The sequence below is a fragment of the Leucopleurus acutus genome, assembly GCF_964270905.1.
Source record: "Leucopleurus acutus genome assembly, chromosome: 11".
NCBI classification, from domain to species: Eukaryota; Metazoa; Chordata; class Mammalia; order Artiodactyla; family Delphinidae; genus Leucopleurus; species Leucopleurus acutus.
In genome coordinates this window covers 8,676,615-8,699,075 of record NC_139152.1, presented here as the reverse complement: position 1 = coordinate 8,699,075, position 22,461 = coordinate 8,676,615, and the positions used below count along the sequence as shown (strand labels likewise).

Sequence of the window (22,461 nt, the reverse complement as noted above, 5' to 3'; positions counted from 1 at the left end):
ATATATGCTTCCTGAGCCATCCCTCCTAGGGCCTGGTTGCTCCAGCCCAAGCGTCTTCCACATTCGTTTGTGTTTAGTATGTTTGATTTAACCAAGCTATCTCCCAAAATACAGAAAAGCATTGGTAGAATAATGTAATTCTACTCTATTTATTTGGGAAAAATTTTTAGATATTATCTAAAGCAATCTTCTGATTTCCCTCTCAGCTTAGGAAATTTAGGCAAAAAATTGTTACCTGGTTTTCTAAAGTCATAGGTAGTAAAAATCCTAAAAGTCCTGACTTGCAGTAATATATGTGATTGTTCATGATCATTGTGTGCCAAATGTGTTGTATACAAAATGTTAAATTGAGTCCACATGCTGTACGAAGAAAGATCATTGAATTGACTACAAGAGAGCATTTTTAAAGCGAATTCTGTCCCTAACCAGCTATGCGCCTTTAGAGCAATCACTTCATCTAGCTGGACTTCAATCTCCCTTTTTGTAAAATGAAAGAGTAGTATCAGTTAGATATACCCCAAAGGACTCTCTTAGGCTGACATTCCGTGTATATGATGCTTTACACTATGCCCTTGGGGAAAGGAAGAGGCTTGTCCTGTAGTCTTTTCTCTTTGCACAAACGCACAGAGAGGCTAAACTTACTCTGAGTGACACAGCGAGTGTGTGATGGGTGAGAACCGGGTGAGGCCCCTCTGACTGGGACTATTGCTCTGCAGAGTCTGAAGGAATCTTCGGCAATTGTAAACTCTTGCCATCTTTTACACGGCAGTTACACAGGAAGTACTGACAAGCAAGCAAAAGAGAGCTGACAAGGGCAACCCCTTCCGTAATTGTTCAGAGACCGCCCAAATAGAAAACACATGCTACTTCCCCTCCCCCTGACCAATTTGGCAATCAGAGTCCAAGTTCACAGGAGAGGGGCCGGGCCTCTCCAGACAGGAACTGGGGTTGGAGGCTTCCTCTGCTACTTGCCCAGACAGAAGAACCTTAGGAATGCCATTCAGTGCCTCGGTTTCTGAGCTGTCTCACCTGGGGAAATCCAACCATCACAGCTCACGGTCACCGCTGCAGGAATCCGGATGCAGGCCAAGTACAGCAGCACGAGGGACATGCTGGACGCTGATGGGGACACCACGATGAGCCTGCATTCTCGAGCCTCTACTGCAACCCAGCGGCCAGAGCCTGGCCACACAGGTACCCTGTCTCCCGTAGTCCAAATTGGCCAGACCCTTGAGAAATGCACAAGATGAGCCACCTCTCCTAGGAATGCACAGAGCGGAGGAAAGAGAGAAAATGTTTTCATGATTTACGATAACGTGTAACGGAGCACTTTCTACAGCTTGCCTGCCACATATATGAACGTGTGAAAAATGAAACGTATATGCGTAGATGTTTTTCTAAGATTCTGTCTCTGGCAGAGTGGTTTGCAGTTGAGGGTGGGTTGCTTTTACCAAGCAGCTTCAGCACAGAGACGTGAGACTGTATCTACAATGAGAGCAATGTCCCTTCCCCTTCCTGCGTTCCCATGAAGGCCAGATCCAATGCTGTTTTATTTACCAGCTGCGATCTGATCCGGAAATTTAGATTTATAAAGGCTACCTTTTTGCAAGTTTTGAACTCATGGCTTTAGAGGGGGTTTTCCAAGCAGAGACACCAACCCTGATATTTTGTTATAATAGTTCTGCATCTTGAAGTTGTGAGGTCTTGTGAGAGTCATGCCAACATTAAGTGTTTGCTTTATCATCTATGAAGTGACAGGGGATTAAATCAAATGCCTTCCAAGGTCATTCACCTTTGAAATCCTGACTTGTTGATGTAAATAGTGGCCCCAGATGCAATTACATCCCATCCCATTCCCTTTTGTTCTGTTGACTCCTAGAATATTATTGAGATGATTGGATTAAATTATGAAAGTATTTAATTTTAGTTACATCTTATGCTTCTATTTCAAATAATTCACCCTTTGACATAGCAATAATATATATTATTACTATGTAATAATATATATTATTGCTATGTCCATAGAAGAGACCATTCACACACATAAAGAAGGATTTTATTTCCTAGGAAACTCAGCCAATCTAAGGCAGAAAGGTGAGTTAAGTTCTAGTAAAAAGACATCAAACTGTAGTAGAGACAGGACTAGGTTCTAATACCAGGGGTGTCACTTACTAACTGTGTGATATTGGACAAGTTACTTAAGTATCCTGTGGCTTCAGCTTCTTCATTTATAAAATGTTAATGATGGTAACCATGTATACAGTGCTTATTATGTGTCTGATATTATTCTAAGCACTTATACGTATTAACTCATATTAACTTGAACTAATGTTAAATAGAAGTAACAGAACCTCTCTTATCAGGTGGCTATAAGTACTAAGGTTGATAACTAGGTATAAAAAGTCCTTGGGGGCTTCCCTGGTGGCGCAGTGGTTGAGAGTCCGCCTGCCAATGCAGGGGACACGGGTTTGTGCCCCGGTCCGGGAAGATCCCACATGCCGCAGAGCGGCTGGGCCCGTGAGCCATGGCCGCTGAGCCTGCGCGTCCGGAGCCTGTGCTCCGCAACGGGAGAGGCCCACAAACAGTGAGAGGGCCACGTACCGCCAAAAAAAAAAAAAAAAAAAAAAAAAAAAAAAAAAGTCCTGGGTACGTTGCAGACACATGAAAAATGTTGAGTTCCTTTTCAATATTTCATTCCTTGAGAATTCTTAAAGTGATCCGTTTAAAATTTTTGTGTGGGTCTGCATCAGAGAGATTCACGTAGTGCCTGTATTTTCATGTGTCCTAACTTTTGGACCATATCCAGATATTCTTCACCTTTTAAAATCTGGACACTCACTTTTTCACTGTTCTCTTCCTTTCCTCCTTTATCAAAAAACGTTTAGGTTTTCTTCCCTTTTCTTACTAAACTTTTCCATTCACTTTCTATTTGTTAAATGACCCTCGACCTGAGACCCACTAATGGGGCTGCTTTTTACATTTTTATTTACTTATTAATTTTTACTAAACTATCTATTAAGTTGTGAGGCGGTCCTGGGGATTTCCAGCCTCCTTGATGGGAAGAAAAGTGATAACTTTGGGATGTCAGTTTCTGTAGCCACCAGATATGTGTAATAGGACATGGTATGTTTTCCTCCAACAAATCCTGTGAAGAGTCAGCTGTGGTTTCAAGTGGCTTGTGTACAACTTCATTTTCACCTTTGACTAGAGCTGGGAGCTCTCACAAGGCTTAGCGATCCGCATGATCAGGAACAGGGTGTACAAATAAGTTCTGCTGAGGTTGAGGGTGGAGAGGGGGGTGGGGCAGGATAAAGCACCAGCTGAAACATCTGGCAACCTTTTTGTAAGACTGGAAATGCAAACAGCAGGAATAGGGGTTACAAAGAAGGATCTTAGAGGCAAACACCTGAAAATAGTTATCTTACCCTATGTGTCTAATATTTTGTTTCCATCTGGTGATAATGCAAGTATTTAGAGGAATGTCGCTCTAGAAGTCTAATTATCTGTTAGAAAAACAGATCTGATATCATTTTGCTGTTAAAAATAACAGCAACAACTACTCTGGGAATTTTTTGGCAATGCAGAAGATTCAGATTCAACTTAATATTGGGGCACAGCTATGACTAGAAAATTTTAATGTTTTCTTTAGAATTAATAAAAATAAATGATACACATTCACTTATTTTCTAGTTTTCAATTTTTTGATATAAAATTTATGTTTGTGTTAAAAAATGCCAAATAATTCAGAGGATAGAAAGTAAAAACGAAAGACAACACCCTCAGACCTCCTTTCCCTAAATTTATGCTTGGGGTCATGTTATGCCAGGCATGTTGCGAAGTACTGAGGATACAATGTCAAATATGACATGATCCCTGCATATGAGGAAACTTAAAGTCTAATACAACTGTCAACTGAGAAGCAAGTGTGATACAGTGCCGTGATGGGGCATGAGCTTGGTATAAGGGAGAGCTTGGTCACTTCTGTCTGGTAGGGGTAGAGATCAGGAAAGGTTTGAGAGAGGGAGTGACCATTGAGTGGACTTGACTTTAAGATGTTCCCCATGATATGGGAGAAGAAGTGGGAGGTTTAAGTGGCTGCAGGCACTACAGGCAGGCAGACACATGAGAGGAGAGCCATGGCAATCTTATGTAACTGTTTTTCAGAGAATATTAACAAATATGTTATGGTGAAGGGCAGAGTTGGAGGGGGAAGGTTGACAGGAGGTAAGTCTGGAAAGTTACGGAAGACATTATGTCATACGGAGGTAGTTTGATTCTATTCAGTAGGTGAAATGAGTAAGATTTAAACAGGGAATAACATGATCAATATTGTGTTTTTAGAAGAACATCTAGGCTGCATGAGGAGTATGAAACTGGATGAGGTAATACCCAGATTTTGCACTAGTCTAAGGATGAGAGGAGAAAAACTTGAACTGAAGTGGTGTGGAAGTGGGGAGGAAGAATCAGATATGAAAGATACTGAGCTGGGAGAGTTTAAAGAATTGGTGACCGGTTACAAGGGGGAAGGCAAGGAGAGGGAGAGCATAGGTGGAGTAGGTTCCATCTGACGACATGTAGATGGTGCTACCATGAAGTGAGCTAGAAACTACAAGAGGAATAGGAAAGATGATGGATTCAGTTTAAGCTTGAGATGCTTGTAAGAGAAGGCACATGCAATTGGAGTTGCCCTAAGGCACTTATATATACAGCATGTGGGTCGGAGGTAAGGATTCTGAACTGCCGATACAGGTGAGAATTGTAGGCATTTAGGTAGGAATTAAACTTTCTGAGTGAGATCACTGAGGAATGTAAACTGAAAATGAAAATGAAACAAAACAAGACAAAACACCGGAGAAGAGTGCCAAAGAGAGAATCTTAGGGAATACAATTGAGGGGGAGGCTAAGAAAGAGACTCCAGTAGGAGCTGCTAAGGATGAGTGGTAAAGAGTGATGATGTAGAACAGGAGAGAGGAAGCTAAGATGCAATAACTTCAAGAGAAATGGACAAGTCAATGGTAATGAACAGTGAATTTTAAAAATAATAAACAGTCGGGCTTCCCTGGTGGCGCAGTGCCACGGAGCGGCTGGGCCCGTGAGCCATGGCCGCTGGGCCTGTGTGTCTGGAGCCTGTGCTCCGCAACGGGAGAGGCCACAACAGTGAGAGGCCCGCGTACCGCAAAAAAAAAAATAGTAATAAAAATAGTAAACAGTCAATACGGCAGAGAGTACAAGTATGAGGAAGGCAAAAAACAGCTTACTGTTTTAGAAACAAGAAGGAAAATAGATTATTATATAGCACAGGGAACTCTACTCTATACTCGGCAATGGCCTATATGGGAAAAAGAATCTAAAAAAAGAGTGGGTATATGTATATATAAAACTGACTCACTTTGCCGTATACCTGAAACTAACACAACATTGTAAATCGACTGGACTCCAAAAAAAATTTTTTAAAAAAGTCATGGCATAAATCTCATCTACTTGATTCAACCAATCTTTAATTCATGCCTACTAAATATTAAGCATCACGGTAGCACCGGGGAGACTATTTTTAGGTGCTTGGAGAAGTGGAAGGAATAATCTGAATCACTAATTAGAAGAACGTTGTGCACTGCTATTGAACATACGTAGGAGGCCACAGAAGCAAAGAAGAATGAATCAGTTACTGACCATGTTTAGTCATGTGGGTATTTTTGGACGAGGTGACATTTGACCTAGTCTGTAAGCCTGAGTCCAGGTTTTCCAGGTAGAGCAACTCAGGCACTGGGTGACCTTTCCAGAGTGAGGAACACACGTGCAAAGATAAGAGCACAGAGGTAAGTACTAGCTTGCTGCCGTGTACTCCTGGGTAAAAGAAGGAAGACGAGAGTACAGAGGCAAGAGATGAGGTATTGCTTCTGGATTGGAATTTAGATCAGGATAAGATCATTTTGGGAAACACCAGCAGAATCAGACAGGATGGCAAGGTAGACTGTCGGTCTGAGGAATGGGTAGTCCTCAAAGAAGGGGTGGATGAGGGGATTTGGGGCAGCTGTGGCTAAAAAGTAGGATGAGAGTCTACCATGGAGGGCTTTACAGCATGCTGAGGGGTGCCCATGCTCCCTTCTCCTTAAGGGAGAGAGTAAATGTAGTAAGCTCGCCTTGGTGGTAGAGTGGAGAATGTATGATTTAAAATGACTGTTACGAACATATTCACAATATAGAAGTGAAAAGTTGCAAGTGGTAAAATGCTAGTGTTTCTGTAATTCCATACGGAACTGCCATATCCAGGCAAATATTAATGTGGGGTTTGTTGGGAGGGTTGGAAAATGATTTTAAACAAGCGCTCCGGGGACTTCCCTGGTGGTGCAGTGTTTAAGAATCTGCCTGCCAAAGCAGGGGACACAGGTTCGAGCCCTGGTCCGGGAAGATCCCGCATGCCATGGAGCAGCTAAGCCCGTGCGCCACAACTACTGAGCCTGTGCTCTATAGCCCGCAAGCCACAACTAGTGAAGCCCGCGCTCTGCAAGAAAGAGAAGCCACCGCAATGAGAAGACCGTGCACCACACGAGGAGTAGTCCCCGCTCGCTGCAACTAGAGAAAGACCGTGGGCAGCAGTGAAGACACAATGCAGCCAAAAATAAAATTAATTAATTAATTAATTAATTTTAAAAAAAAAACCAATCAGCTCTGGAATGAGAGTGCTCGGATAGAATGTCTGGCTCCATCATTTACTAGCTGTGCAACCCAAAGCAAATTAAGCAGCTCCTGGGCACTGCAGTTTTCTTATCCAAATAAAGGTTAAAAATAGTGCTTTCTTGGGCTTCCCTGATGGCGCAGTGGTTGGGAGTCCGCCTGCCGATGCAGGGGACACGGGTTCGTGCCCCGGTCCGGGAAGATCCCACATGCCGTGGAGCAGCTGGGCCCGTGAGCCATGGCCGCTGAGCCTGCGCGTACGGAGCCTGTGCTCCGCAGCGGGAGAGGCCACAGCAGTGAGAGGCCCGCGTACCGCAAAAAAAAAAAAAAAAAAAGTGCCTTCTTGGCTGCTTCTGGTTTCCAGGCAGCCCACTCTCATCCTTTCTTGGGAGTGTACTTTCCCTTTGCTTAATTTAAACTTAATTAAACTTAATTAAAGTAGCAGTTTACTACTTAAAACTGCTCCATGCCTCTCATCTGAATTCTTTCCCCGGAGAGGACAAGAACCAAGGAAATTGCTGTTCCACAGTGTCTTTCACAGAGCAGAAATTTTAAAGTTTAATGAAGTTCAGCTTATCGACTATTTCTTTCATGGATCACGCCATTGGTGTTGCATCTAGAAAATCATCACCAGTACTTCCAATGGAATAAAACAGAATGGAAGCTTGCCACTTGTGACAACATGGATAGCCCTTGAGGGCATTATGGAAGAATTGTCACCTGGGGAATGCCCATGAGTCTCAACCCACCGAGTTAAACTAGTTCAAGGGCTTCCTGGTACAACAGCTGCTCTAAACCTTGGCTCTGCAAGAGGGGGGAGCAGTCACCACAGTGTCCGCTGCAATTCCAAACAAAAGCGGAGCAAAAGTAACATCAGTTACCAGCAACAAAAACACCTCAAACTACCTGGTACTTTCATTATCCTGGGCAGCTTTATTCTCGGTAAATGTACCTTTGCTGGACTTTTCATTTATTAAAATGGCTTCCAAAATTTCAAAAAAAAAAAAAAAAGAGCCCTCTTGAATAATTATTGGGAGATTCAAATGAAATACTACAACATATATAACACACTCAGTAAGTACTATTATCAGTTGCTGTGTGTCCTTGGGTAAGGCAACTAAGCTCTCTAGGTCTCAGTTGCCTACCTATAACATTGGGATTATAATAGCATCTACCTCATAAGGTATTTGTAAAGATCGATGAGATAATTCATATACAGCATGTATCTCAGTAACTCAAGGAATGTTAGCAATTATCATTAATAGTAATGTTATTTTTGAATTATGTTTCAGAAACAAAGCCCCTTGACGGGATAAACAATGGACTCATGTAAATTTTGCTCAAAAGGAGAAGGATAAATACAATTGACTCTCTAATTACCGTGAATTAGAAACTCGATATTCTAGAAATAGTTTATATGTTTTTAGAAGTATAGTCTGTTGAAATTATAGGAGGAGTAACGCTCATTTACTTTGAGAATGAAAATAGCAAATATTTGAAATCAATTCATAAGAGAAAGGAAACATGCATTTTCATGAACACTGAAAACTATGCTCAAACCACAGAACCTCCAACCTTTTCCCATGAGGTTTACTGTGCACCCCATGCTAGGATTAAGGAAACAAAGTTGCTAAAAAGACAATATTTAACATTTAAAAATATATCCAAAAGTCAGATATATAATCAGCAATGTCTCATGATTGAAAAATGTTGTCAGTCATCTAAAGGATGAGGCAAGTCACTTCTGAAATATTATATACCTTGTCACCTGTTTAGCCCCATGTCTCTGTGAGGCTGGTTCACAGGAAGGGTACAAACTGATGTGCGGTGGTTCACAGGGAAAGGTACAAACTGAGGTGCTAAGCGTGACAATTTAATCCTGGCTCTGCCACTAGTTTGCAGTGTGGCTTTGTGCAAATTATTTAAATTCTTTGTGTCTTTTCAAGCTTTTACAATCCTTTCTATTTCAGAGGCATATTAATAGCCTACATTTGGTAATGTTTGTTTCATTTCTTAGAAGGCCTGGGAGTGGAGGTGTACAAAGTGTTCCTTCTGATGCCTGATGAAGGGCAGCTGGTCAAGTATGACAACTCTCTTCGTCCACAAAGTTTCGCATAACTACAAAGGGATTTATATTCAAAACTTGACCTTAGCACTGTAGCGTTTTATAGTATAGTTATAGTAAGAGGATACGGGAAAGGGGTGTTTGTTTCTATGTATATCTTATTATTCCTAGGGATCTTTGTATCATTCCTTGGCCTGTCCACACCTTTTTCTAAACATGCCTCGAGACAGCATAGGGGTTCTCTTCCAAAAACTAAAACCACAAGAAAGCCAAGCCAAACTGAATCACCTCCCAGGCAGCTTATTTTTTCTTATTTTAGGGTGGGAGTGGTCCCTAGAGAGAGACCTCATTATGATCAGGGCACTTGGAGTAAAACTCAGGAACGGTAAACCCACAGTCAGAAAAGAAAATACCTAGAGGAAAGTACAGCTTCAAAGAAAAGGAAAAAATAAAACTTTCAACACTATATAGCCTCTCCATCATGGAAGCCTGGTTTCCTAGGAAACGATCACACCTGCTGTAGAAACTCCCTAGGGTTGTGTTTCTCTGGGTCTTTAGTTAAAGCAGGAGGGCTTGTGAATATTGAAGCAGGGAGGGAAGGAGACAGGGAGCAAGGAAGAGGTAGAGAGAGGAGAGTCCGGGTAAAGACATTTCCAAATGATCAGGGAAAGATAACTCCTTAGAAGGGAACTTTTAAAACTTTGTGTCCTTTAGCAGAGATACACTACACTTCTTTCTTATTATGTCCTAGAGGCAGCCTTAGGAAGGATCATGTATTTATTCTTTGCATGGATATAATTATTATTAAATAATGTTCTAATCCCTAAATTCCATCCCCTCATTTCACAGTAAGGATTTAAGTCCACTCTTGTTGATCCTTTGGGCAGAAAACCAACATCTCCCTTGCCCCAAATATTATACAAGGAAAAGTGGGTTTCTGGAGGCATAAATGAGTTGGTTGATTTACATAGTTCTTCTTCTCCTTTACTTTCTTCTTATTTCTAATTTTGGCTGGGGAATTGCTAATCATAAAAAAGGGACAGGATCTTTTAAAATTTTATGCCTTTGAGATGTGTATTAATATGAATAGGTTTCAGCAGGAAGAGCCAAGTATATAACAGATATTTATACATACTAAACACATTCATTCATTCCATTTTAACTGAACTTATTTCAACTGATGTTCTAGGTGGCGGAACTGATGTTCTAGTGACTAAACAGACAATAGTCTTTTCCAAGAAGGAGCTTATTTTCTCCTGGAGTAAGACAGACATAACCCCCCTTCCCTCAAATAAGTAAGATATAGAGTATATTTGATGGTAATAACAGATGATGGAGAAAATAAAACCACCATGGTGGTGGGCCTACATATGTACTTTCCTCTGGAGTCTAGAAACATCCACCTGGTTAATTTTCTTGGGCTATGTAGAACTTTAAAGAGACGCAGGGTTTTGGAGAGGATGTCCAGCTTAAGCTATATTCTGCTCTGTGATCTTATTCTTTTATGTTCTGCTGATTTGAGATATTCTTAAGGACAATGCTGTGAGAAGCTAGCAATTTCCAGAAAAATTTAGGCCAAATCAGATAAGCCAGCTAATGGAAGGATAGGGGAGAAAGCAGATCTCTATTATATCTGTTTATGATTCAGAATCTCACATAAGTCAGTGTATAGAAACCAGTTTGGCCAGGAATTTAGCTGAGTCGGCCCTGTGCTGACAGAAATATTGCTGAAAAGTCAATAGATTTTAAAAAAAAATCAACCTGTAAAGTTTAATTTTAGATAACCTCACTAGGTTATTTTAGATGACCTCACTAGGTGACGGGCTTACTCTTGACCCAGCAGAGCTTCTGCAATCACCACAAAGCTCTGTGCCTCTGTAAAAATTACATAGTTAGGTAATATTAATTTTTCATAATTTCATTCTTCATTCATTCACTCGTTCAAATATGTATTCAGCCCTTATATGCCAGACACTATTTTCAGTACTGGAAATACACTGTGAACAAGATAGACAAGATCATTGTTTCAATGGAATGTACACTCAAGGGGAGGTGATAGACAGAAACAAAGAAAAACCATGGAAATATCAGTTAATAATCTTATTTTTAAAAAGCATACATAATGCGGTGATGTGCTAGAAATGGACTTCCAAGGACATCTTCCAACGATGCGCCATTTAAGTGGAAAGCTGGGTAACAGGAAGTAGGCTAGCAATAACCCATCTGAGGACTGATTAATGCAAGGGTATAGGAAGAGCTAATGCAAAGGTACCAAGACATGGACACACTTGTTTAGATCAAGGATAAACAGAAGCCCACTGTGACTACAGCATTTGAGTGAGAGAAGAATAGTTCAGAAATGGATGACAAACCTAAGTAGGGCCCAGGTGAAAAAGATTCTTGTAGAATTTTATTCTAAGTACAGTAAAACTACAGGCAGTTTTTAAATCACAACGTACCATAATAAAATGTCCACTTTAAAAAAAGAGCCATCTGGGTCTTAGGAAAAGTGATGGAGATTTTATTCTAAAAATAATGCACACTATTGAAAGTCTTTATGAAGGATATGGTTATAAAGTGAAAATAAGATTCACATTTTAGGGGCTTCTCTGGTGGCACAATGGTTGAGAGTCCACCTGCCGATGCAGGGGACACGGGTTCGTGTCCCGGTCCGGGAAGATCCCACATGCCGCGGAGCAGCTGGGCCTGTGAACCATGGCTGCTGAGCCTGCGCGTCCGGAGCCTGTGCTCCGCAACGGGAGAGGCCACAACAGTGAGAGGCCCGCGTACCGCAAAAAAAAAAAAAGATTCACATTTTAAAATATATCAATGTCTGTATCCTGATTTTTACTTATTTTCTCTGTTAGATTATAAGTCTCAGAGAATAGTGATCATATTTTCTATTTCTATACTATCTTTGCTAGTTATCATTCCCCATTTGGAAATAATGTTTGGCACAAATTTCTGTACCTGAAATTTATCACACAGAGGACTTTGCTAAAGAGGAAATGAATTTCTGTGTCTTTAATCTTTCTGTTTTCGAACCAGACTTGAATTCTCAATGAAGTGAAACTCACAGGTCACGAAGAGACCAGGGTTTGTTTGAGAGTTTTACTGTCCCTTTATTTTAATCACAATGCTAGAGGATACCTGCAGCTGATTGAGGGTCTTCCTGATCAGATATTGCGGGCTATTCAGATTGATAGTTGACCTCACTAGGTGATGGGCTTACTCTTGACCCAGCAGAGCCTCTGCAGTCACCACAACGCAAACCCGTGGGGCGTGGGCAAAGGAAGGATGCTGGCTACAGTTTTTTTTTTCTTTTTTTACTTAACAGGTACAAAGTTGAGATCACTTAGATCCATCCTTGAGAAACTGATGATCGTGTTGCTTTTATAATCTATTTTTGGAGCTATAAAATCAAATGAATGAGCAAACAAAATCCTTACAAGAGAGAGACTTTTGACAAAGAAATCCCCCAGAAGAAACAGTAAAACAATCATTTCTCATTACTGATAGGCAATTTGCTTTTTCAGAAGAACCATATGGGAGGGGGGCGTTTTGCAAAACGTAACAACAAATTAATTCCGCCTCTCTCTGACGATGTGAAAAAGTGTTCTTTGTTAAGGCATTTTCGTGAGAGTCTCTTACAACTCTAATTTTGACAGAAAGGTTATACAAATAGCCGTATGGAGATGATGGTAATGCATAACTTGATTCAGTGCAAAGTAGGACTGGGTGGATGGGGAGGGTAGGAGTGGGTGGGGCTTGTGAAAGAAGCTAGCCGTGGTAAGTGAGGCTTGGCGTGGAGCCTTGTGACAGTGTTTCCTAGGACAGAGGGAATGTTATCTGGCCCCTGAATACTGTTGTCCTGTACATTTTGCTCCTTTCTGGAACCAACTCCTCTCACTAGCTTGCTGCTGACATAGATCCAAGAGGAAGAAAAAGTGTCTTTTCTTTTGTCCCCTGCAGAGCCCCGGCGTCCCTCTTCTGCCTGGCGTCCAGTGGCCCTGATCCTGCTGACTCTGTGTCTGGTGATGGTGATTAGCCTGGCAGCTCTGGGGCTTGTGTGTAAGTCTGCACTCTGACTTGGGGGAAGATCCTGGTTCCAAGGTTTGTCTAGGATGAGAAATACTTGTTATGATATTCTTTTTTTTTTCTTTTTTTACTTTGATTCTGGAGCCTGTGAATAAGTCCTTATTGAAATGCAACTCTGTAAATGATGTACCTTATTCTAATGCAACTCTGTAAATCACGAGCACAGTGGAAGAAACATTAAAATACAACAGTCACTTACCAGCTAGACTTTTACATTCTGAGATAAGAAGGTTTTTGTTCTTTGTTTATATATCAGTATTGTTGTTTGTTTATATATCAATATTTAACAGCAGCAGTTTTTAATGAATGCATACTTCAGCCCTCTTCCATTCCACAAAAGACGACAGCAGCTGTGGTTTTTGCTTTTAGCATTCACGGCTCAGTGGGCTAATCAGAGGAAAAGATTTCATTTATATCCCACCCCCTCAATATACGGAGAAGAGACCAGGTCTTAATCACTGTAATATTTTTCAAAAAGTCCAGGAAGTTATAGAATCATTTTGCAAAGACTCATGAAAATCAAATAAGGAAGAATTCACGTATAAAGTCTTTAAATTTCAAACTAGTAAGGACAGAGTAAAAAACTTAAAAAGGAAGGGAGTAGTTGGGTTTCATCAGATGGGACCCTACAGCAATATGTCCTGAACAGTTGAAGAAGGTGGTTCAAGGTAAAAGAGCACATAGAAAAGCAGGTTCAAATGTCAAAATTGGATTTTTTTATAGGAAATTTTAGAACTTGTTTGTAATCTTAAATTTTAAAATTAAAAAAAAAATGTATCTTAGTGTTTCTACCCTGGCTCCCAAATTTTTACTTCATTTTGATATGACTGTTCATTTGCATAAACCATTCTTTTTAGTGGTATAAAGCAACTCTCATGATTCATGAAGAATTTTTTTACTTAGATTTAGAAACCTGGAGTTTAAAGCTAAGTGTTGAAATTTTCTAGCCAAGTGATGTTGAGAAAGTTACCTATTCTCACTGAGCCCAATTGCAAAGCTTTAAAAATATAGAAACAATAACATGACTCTTTCAGTGACTGAATGGGATAACAATATATGGTACATTGTCAGTATACCGATCAATAGATAAATGGATTTATGATTTTAGGTTGAGTGACGGTTTGACAGTGTACACAGAAAGATTTATTGAGCCGTAAATATGGTTAAGGAATTTATCCCTGAAGTCAGGAATTGTCATTATGACTCCATATTTTCAGATAGGGAAACAGAAATCAATTTGCCCAAGGCAATACAATTTATTATGTACTATAGTCCAAACCTGAGTGTAGGCAATGCGCTCAGAGCCTGGGATCTTAAATAGCATACTGTTGCTGTCTTCCCCAGATGTAGAAAATAGAAATAGAAATAGAAGTGAAGAATATAAGGTGTCCAGTCTGACTTGGTAAATTGGGTTAGTTTTTCAGTTCTACCAGCTCTCCAACACTCAGCAAGAAAACATTTCTCAAAAGGAAGAAAGACTGGGGAATCTCTCCCGACAGCTTCAATCTCTCCAGACTCAGAAAAGGAAGCTTGCAGAGACTCTGCATCACGTGGCTGAAAAACTCTGCCGTGAGCTCTATAACAAAACAGGAGGTGAGTCCTGATCGTTGAGCTCCCCTTTGGGAGCTATACGGAGCGCTATACAGCGCTATACGGAGAGTCAGTCCGTATAGCGCTGATTCTCCCATCAATGTACCTGGGAACCATGTATTATTCAACTAGTTGTCTGGCAAACTTAATAAAGAGTTCGGACATCCAGATCATCCCCGTTTATTGGGATCACGTAGTTCAGCTGTGTCTGTGTTACAGAACGTGAAGGGATTCAGCAAATTCAGACATTTAGAATAATAAATACAATTAACTTCAATTAATCAGAATAACACTACAAGTAAATAAAATACAGGGTTTTTTCTCAACTGACCTTGGCACCTAAATACCTAAGAGTAAGATACATTTCCTAATGTATTCACAAATCCTTCCTCATGAAGAAGTTAATGAACTCATAACTATAGTTTCTGGATTTTAAGAATCATATAGGAATCGAGTTAAAAAGACAGATAAATGGAATCAGGCTCTAGTTATTTTAATGTAGTATGACTTGTCTGGGTACCAAAAATCTGCATTTTATTAAGGACCACCTATGGTGACAATGCCAATTTTGTTTGTTTGTTTGTTTTTGCGGTATGCGGGCCTCTTACTGCTGTGGCCTCTCCCATTGCGGAGCACAGGCTCCAGATGTGCAGGCTCAGCGGCCATGGCTCACGGGCCCAGCCGCGGCATGTGGGATCTTCCCGGACCGGGGCACGAACCCGCATCCCCTGCATCGGCAGGCGGACTCTCAACCACTGCGCCACCAGGGAAGCCCAACAATGCCAATGTTGGATGAACTGTGCTTTGGTAAATACTACTGGACAAGCCTAGAAGCATCACCTTAGTTCTTTGTCTTCTTTTTCTTCTATCCTTCTGGGTTTCATAACACCCAGCTCTATTCAGGTCTGTCTTCTTTTCTGTTCTCCCTATTATGCGTGCATAGGAAGCCAGATACATCTCCAAGTCCCCGATTTGTCTTGCGGGGACACTACAGTCAGATGAAGTCTCCCAGTCGCCCCCACACAGACTGGTTTCCACACTAACCAGACAGCCTGATTTCATGGTTACCCAGTAAATAACATCAACACGCACACTTCCACTTCTCTTAAGTGATTCCTTCCTACACGACTAATGATCTCACTGGTCATAATTTTATTTATTTTCTTTATTCTTCTTTAACTTTATTGAGGAATAATTGACAAATATAATTATATATATTTAAAGTATACTACATGATGAGTTGATATACACATATATTATGCAGTGATTATCAAGATCAAGATAATTAACACACCTACCAGACTACTCATGGCATTAAGGGACATTGTAAGGGGTTTGGCTTCTATTTTTTGTGTGTGTGTGTGGTACACGGGCCTCTCACTGCTGTGGCCTCTCCCGTTGCGGAGCACAGGCTCCGGACGCGCAGGCTCAGCGGCCATGGCTCACGGGCCCAGCCGCTCCGCGGCATGTGGGATCTTCCCGGACCGGGGCACGAACCCGCGTCCCCTGCATCGGCAGGCTGACTCCCAACCACTGCGCCACCAGGGAAGCCCTTGGCTTTTATTTTGAGCAAAAGAAAGATTCATTTCAGGACCCCGACCAGGAGAAGTACATGTCTGACCTGAGTTTTTAAAGGCTCATTCTACAAATATGTTGAAAATAGACTGGGAGAGGGTAGGAAGGATAGAAACAGAGAAATCACGTAAGAGATGACTATCGCAATAATCCAGGAAAGAGGGAATGGTTCCTCAAGCTAGGATATTATTGATGGAGATGAATGCATGATGTAATAAAGTGGGGTGTGAGGGGTATGAGGGAGATAAAGGAGGCAAAGATAACTCCAGAGTTCTGGGGCAAAGCAGAAATGGGGAAGAATTCTGTGGTCATGAGGGGGGAGGTTAGGAACCAGGGTTGCTGTTTTGAGCATGTTGACTTTGAAATATCCCTTAGATATGTGTGGTGATATGAGTAGGCAGTTTGATATATAAGGAAAAAGGTCTGGGCCAGAGATATAAGCCAACTTTCAAAGCAAATCTCCCAAATAATTGATTTATTTAAAACCTCATTTTACCTTATGAAATATTTTAAACAGTCAGAAAAATACAAGCAATAATGTAACATCCATCTGTGTATTGACCACTCAGATTTTCACATGTTAACATTTTGACACTGGATTGCTTTTAAAATAAACACATTTTTGTGGAATCATTGAGTTCCCATCTCACCATACACCGACAAGAGATGTGGATACAGGTGCCCAACTCTCAAAGGCCCAAGGCCATGTATCCACAGAGGTGATAAGACCATGGTTCTCAGGGCCTAGTTCCTGTATTTACGATCATGACCCACTCAGTCCATCTCACCCTTGACCTGTGCACTTATTCCTCTGACTTTGATGACCGTTTCAATTTCTGACACGTGGAGATTTACCATCTGAACTCAGGCTTGGCTTAGTATTGTATTTATGTGATTTTTTTCTAAAATTTTATTCACTTATGCTTTGAATGAAAAAATAATCCAGGGCTTCCCTGGTGGCGCAGTGGTTGAGAGTCCGCCTGCCGATGCAGGGGACACGGGTTCGTGCCCCGGTCCGGGAAGATCCCACATGCCGCGGAGCGGCTGGGCCCATGAGCCATGGCCGCTGAGCCTGCGCGTCCGGAGCCTGTGCTCCGCAACGGGAGAGGCCACGACAGTGAGAGGCCCGCGTACCGCAAAAAAAAAAAAAAAAAAAAAAAAAAAACGAAAAAATAATCCAGATCTTATTGATATATATTTCATTTAAAAATCCTTTTACTACCATATAAGTGGATTTTGAGGAAGAAAATTATAGAAACTTCAATGGTTTCCCAAATCCAATGCATATTGAGTTTTTGAACAGATGAAAAGTTCTTTATGAAATTGACTATCCTCTCTGTATGCTGAATTACACGGGGCAAGGAACACTGAATTTCCAATCATTCACTACTAGATTCCATTGTCCATAAAAGCAGGTAGTGTCTATTTTAATTCCCATTGTATACCCAATTATAATTCCTGGCATATAGTGGGTGTTCAGTAAATATTTGTAATTATCATTGGGCAATTAAATATCTAAGAGCTAGGGAATCAATTCTTTCTTGTGTCATCAAGTATTATGTAATTTCAAGAGAACAAAAACAACAGACCTAGGTAGAAGATAACATTAAATTTGGTTTCTTTTCAAGAGCACAGATGCAGCCCTTGCCCAGAAAAATGGAAGTGGCATGGGGACAAATGCTACAAGTTCTATGAAGAAAGCAAGAGTTGGCAGGGTTGTGAATATTTCTGCATTGCTGAGAACTCGACCATGCTGAAGATTAATACACAGGAAGTACTGGTAAGGTCCTGAGGCTTGGTCAGTGTTTGAAGCACACTCAGAAAGAAATCTTTAAAAGATTCTAAGGAGTCAAAGCCCACAGACTCTCCTATTTATTGCAATCAAGGCCTAAGTCTTATTCCTATTGCTTTGAATGATCTCTTGAGGTCATCGTTTGTGGAATGATCTCCACAACTATCCACCCCTTAGAAACAAGACCTTCAAGTTCCCCATCAGTCAGGAATCAAATGAAGAAGGTCTTAATTTCTTAACCTCTTTTGGTTTGGGTAGGAAGGGAACAATATTGATGCCACGTCAGAGACATGAAAATAACACTTCCTGTCTTTCCATGTGAAAGTGACAGAACTTTTGATTGAAAAACATTTAATTAAATCATTGCCATAATCTGCAAATAAATATCTAGCCTTCCAGAAGTTTACACCCTAACATAGACTGGACAAGGCAAATATGAAAATGAAATTGGCATATATTGAGTGAGTACATGCAATTAAAGTTCACTATTAAAATGGTGTGATTGTTCCCTTTTACATTTATTATTGTCTTTGGATTTTTTTTTAAACATCTTTATTGGAGTATAATTGCTTTACAATGGTGTGTTAGTTTCTGCTTTATAACAAAGTGAATCAGCTATACATATACATATATCCCCATATCTCCTCCCTCTTGGGTCTCCCTCCCACCCTCCCTTTCCCACCCCTCTAGGTGGTCACAAAGCACCGAGCTGAGCTCCCTGTGCTATGCGGCTGCTTCCCACTAGCTATCCACTTTCCACTTGGTAGTATATATAAGTCCATGCCACTCTCTCACTTCGTCCCAGTTTACCTTTCCCCCTCCCTGTGTCCTCAAGTCCATTCTCTACATCTGCGTCTTTATTCCTGTCCTGCCCCTGGGTTCTTCAGAACCATTTTTTTTTTTTTAGATTTCATATATATGTGTTAGCATACGGTATTTGTTTTTCTCTTTCTGACTTACTTCACTCTGTATGACAGACTCTAGGTCCATCCACCTCACTACAAATAACTCAATTTTGTTTCTTTTTATGACTGAGTAATATTCCATGGTATATATGTGCCACATCTTCTTTATCCATTCATCTGTCGATGGACACTTAGGTAGCTTCCATGTCCTGCCTATTGTAAATAGTGCTGCAATGAACACTGTGGTACATGACTCTTTTTGAATTATGGTTTTCTCAGGGTATGTGCCCAGTAGTGGGATTGTTGGATCGTATGATAGTTCTATTTTTAGTTTTTTAAGGAACCTCCATACTGTTCTCCATAGTGGCTGCATCTATAGCCTTTGGACTTGATTCCTCAAACGGTATGACCATTATTTATTTATCATTGTTTTAGCAGAGATCTTGGCACAGAGTAGTTTATCAACAAAGAGTTATTTAATTGAAATTCATACCCTGCTAACTGTGCAAACTCTTAACATCTTTCTAGTTACATCTTAATTCCTATCCACTTCCTGAAATCTGTGATGAATGAAACTCTGCAATCTCTCTCAAACCTCTAAGATAATCTTTTTCATCCTTTCTTTTTTTTTTTTTAACATCGTTATTGGAGTATAATTGCTCTACAATGGTGTGTTAGTTTCTGCTGTATAACAAAATGGTCAGCTATACACATACATATATCCCCATATCCCCTCCCTCTTGCATCTCCCTCCCTCCCTCCCTTTCCCACCCCTCCAGGTGGCTCTTGATGGCTCAATTTAGGCAGAAAAAGAGGCGATTTATTTGACTAAGCCCATGTATCCCAGCATAAAACCTCCTAATTTTTTTATTCTCTGTTTCCTCTACCTCCAGCACAAACAAGATTCAGATATACCACTGAAGTATACTAGATGCAGTGGTTAGAAGTATTATTATGAAAGTTACATAGTAATTTTTTCTTATGCACTTCATGTATTTGCATATATTTAAGTCATTTTCATATGATTTACTTATAGAACTTTTAATGTGAAGGGGCCACCATTCAGTTGGAAACACTATTTTCAACTACAGTTTCTTTGATATGCCTATACTGTAACTATCACTTAGTGATAGTTTCATTTATATTTCCAGTAATCTTTTATTGAACCAACATGTGCCATTAATTATCCAAGGAATTGAGGATGTGAAAATGAATAAAACAAAGTATACGTCCTTAAGGAACTCATAGTATCATGGAAAAGGAAGGTATAACAATGGATAATGATAAAAGATTTAGATAATTTCTGTGTTAAAGAGTGAGATGATATAGAAGGAAATAAATAACTTTAAACATTTTTCAATATGGATAGTAGAAAAGGAATTACATCTATGTAAATACACAAAAATGTAAATGCATATATATGAAACATTTCTCTGTTTTCCCTTCTTAGTCTGAGACATAAATCAGCCTTATAAATTTTTCTTTTACCCTGCTTTGCATTAAAGTATATTCATTATTCTTTTCTCATTCCTGGTCAGTCCTTTTCACATGTATTCATGAAGATTACTTCCCATTCCTGCACTTTTCCTTCCAGATTCTTCCAGTTTCCAGAATCACTCCACATCTCTACATCCCATATTTTTTATATCAATCTTGTTTAATCCTGTGACTTGAAAATAATGGGTCATTTATAAATCTTGGTTGGTGTGATTCTTGGTTTTGGAACATCAGCATATAGTCTATGCTTATTAAGAAAAAATAATTCTTTAACTTGGACAAATTAACTGACCTCAGCATGGACACTATTTTTCTTGAATGTACTATCATCTATGTTCTCATATTAAAAGTGAGGGCCAGCCCTACATATCTCTGTATGTATATAACAATTCTAAAGCTAAATGTTTTCTTGTGTGCCTTTCACAGGAGTTTGCCATGCCTCAGAGCTACTCTGAGTTTTTCTACTCTTATTGGACAGGGCTATCCCGCAACGGCAACGGCAAGGCCTGGCTGTGGATGGACGGAGCCCCTTACTCCCATGAACTGTAAGCCTTCAGCACATTTCATGGGAAAGGCATTTAATAGAGAGCTTTTGCCTGAGTGACAAATATAAATGAAACTATCACTGTGTTTGTAGGAGGACTTCCAAAGGTGTATAAAACATAGTACTTACTCTCAGAATGGCTCATAAACCAGTGAGAGAGACAGACCAGGATTCTCTGAGAGAGGGAGAGAGAGAGAGAGGGATCTGTTATGGGTGAATAAACTGAAGCCCAGGTTGTAATGGGTGACCTGCCTAAGGTCGCACAACTCTACAACTTGTCAATACCCAGAGGCAGTATAAGACCTCAGATTTCTTGGCTCTCTGTGCAGTGAAATGGGGAGCACATCTTTCAAAATACAGTCTCTGAGAATAGATTTACTCACAATATAAACAGTAATATTATCAAAAATTAGTTTTACTTATTTGAGCATTTAGATAGGCATGTGTATGGTATATTGTTTGAGATCGGTAAACGTAATATCTGTATCAAAATATATTACAGTTTAAAGCCTTGTTTCAGCAGACACCTTTCTATATACCTATATAGGATTTATTTTTCCAGGAGATAGTACATATTCAATGTGATTATTTTTTACGGTTAAATAAACTGAGTCACAGAGAAGGTAGATAATTTTTCAGATGGCAGTAAAATCGAATGATAAATTGGATTATAACGTGTATTTTAATTTTAGTTAGAAATAGTTTTTGTTGTTTTGGGTGAGCTGATGCTTCTAAGAATGAGTATGGAAACTGAGGGGCTGAGAGGAAAGAGTCTGGTGACCCCATCTTTCCAGTAGACTCATTATGGGTGTCTATTCTATAATTTTATCAAGCTTAGGACACTCCCTGTGTACTTTTGTATTTTAGAAGTAAACTATGATAAGATGAACTTTTTCTTTCTTTTTTGAGGTTTGAGATTATAATAGATTTCACCAGCCTAAGAAGTAGGGACTGTGTGACCATCCTGAATGGAAAGGCTTTCTCCAAGGACTGCAGGGAGTTGAGGCGATGTGCATGTGAAAGAGCTGCGGCCACGGTGAAGCTGCAGAGGCTCCGTGAGCCTCTCTGAGCCGGACATGGAGGCCAATGGTTCTCCAGCTACAACTGCAACGGCAGGCTCCCTTCAGAGAAGTGGAAGATTTCTGCTCTGCAGAACAAAAGTCAAGTTCTTTATGTGTGCCTGGCCTAGTGTGGTTTCCGTTCCTTTTCCTTCCATTTAATCCCTGTTTATACCTTCCAGGTACTGAAGATTTGATAATAATAAATGTAAATAATGGAAAGTGTTGGTGGTTTTAGAAAGGACTTGTGCTTTGGGGAAAAATTCCAACGTACAGATGCTCTTCAAAATGTGAGAGCAATCAGTGTTGTGGTTGTGTGTGCCTTATTGAGAGTTTGTGGGGACTCTACAAGAGTGCTGATTATTTCATTATTTGAGAAAAATAAGAAGTCTTGGAGAGGCATGCTGTCTTCAAGAGGATGGTTTTAACATTTTAAATTTTAAATCTTTTGAGGCACGTTTATAACATCAATGTGCGGCTAAAGATGAGTCAACCGAATTGTGATAGGGTGAGTTATCCAATCAGGTCATGGCAAGTGAAAGAGACACTCTGACATCTGCATACACAGCTGGCTTCTGTGCAGGTGCCGCTAGCTCAGGACAATATGCACGCACATAACAGAAATCGTTGCAAATAACACCATCACAGCCACTGACTTCATC

The 22,461-nt window shown here is 40.3% G+C and overlaps 1 protein-coding gene across 1 annotated transcript; it reads left to right on the top strand.

Annotated features, from left to right (window-relative positions):
• The first annotated feature begins 983 nt into the window (after positions 1 to 983).
• Positions 984 to 22,135, top strand: CLEC1A (C-type lectin domain family 1 member A). Its single transcript, XM_082851135.1, has 6 exons — positions 984 to 1,194; positions 12,713 to 12,811; positions 14,255 to 14,431; positions 17,632 to 17,783; positions 20,624 to 20,742; positions 21,651 to 22,135. Exons 1-6 carry the CDS (start codon positions 1,080 to 1,082, stop codon positions 21,808 to 21,810), a joined length of 822 nt encoding a protein of 273 aa, XP_082707261.1. The 5' UTR covers positions 984 to 1,079; the 3' UTR covers positions 21,811 to 22,135.
• Positions 22,136 to 22,461: the final 326 nt, after the last annotated feature.

Bases quoted from the DNA above. Each gene is read 5' to 3' on its own strand.
- CLEC1A (XM_082851135.1), top strand. From the start codon at position 1,080: ATGCAGGCCAAGTACAGCAGCACGAGGGACATGCTGGACGCTGATGGG. The intron at 14,432-17,631 runs GTGAGTCCTGAT...TTTCTTTTCAAG, and splicing joins GCTCTATAACAAAACAGGAG to AGCACAGATGCAGCCCTTGC. The intron at 20,743-21,650 runs GTAAGCCTTCAG...TTCTTTTTTGAG, and splicing joins GCCCCTTACTCCCATGAACT to GTTTGAGATTATAATAGATT.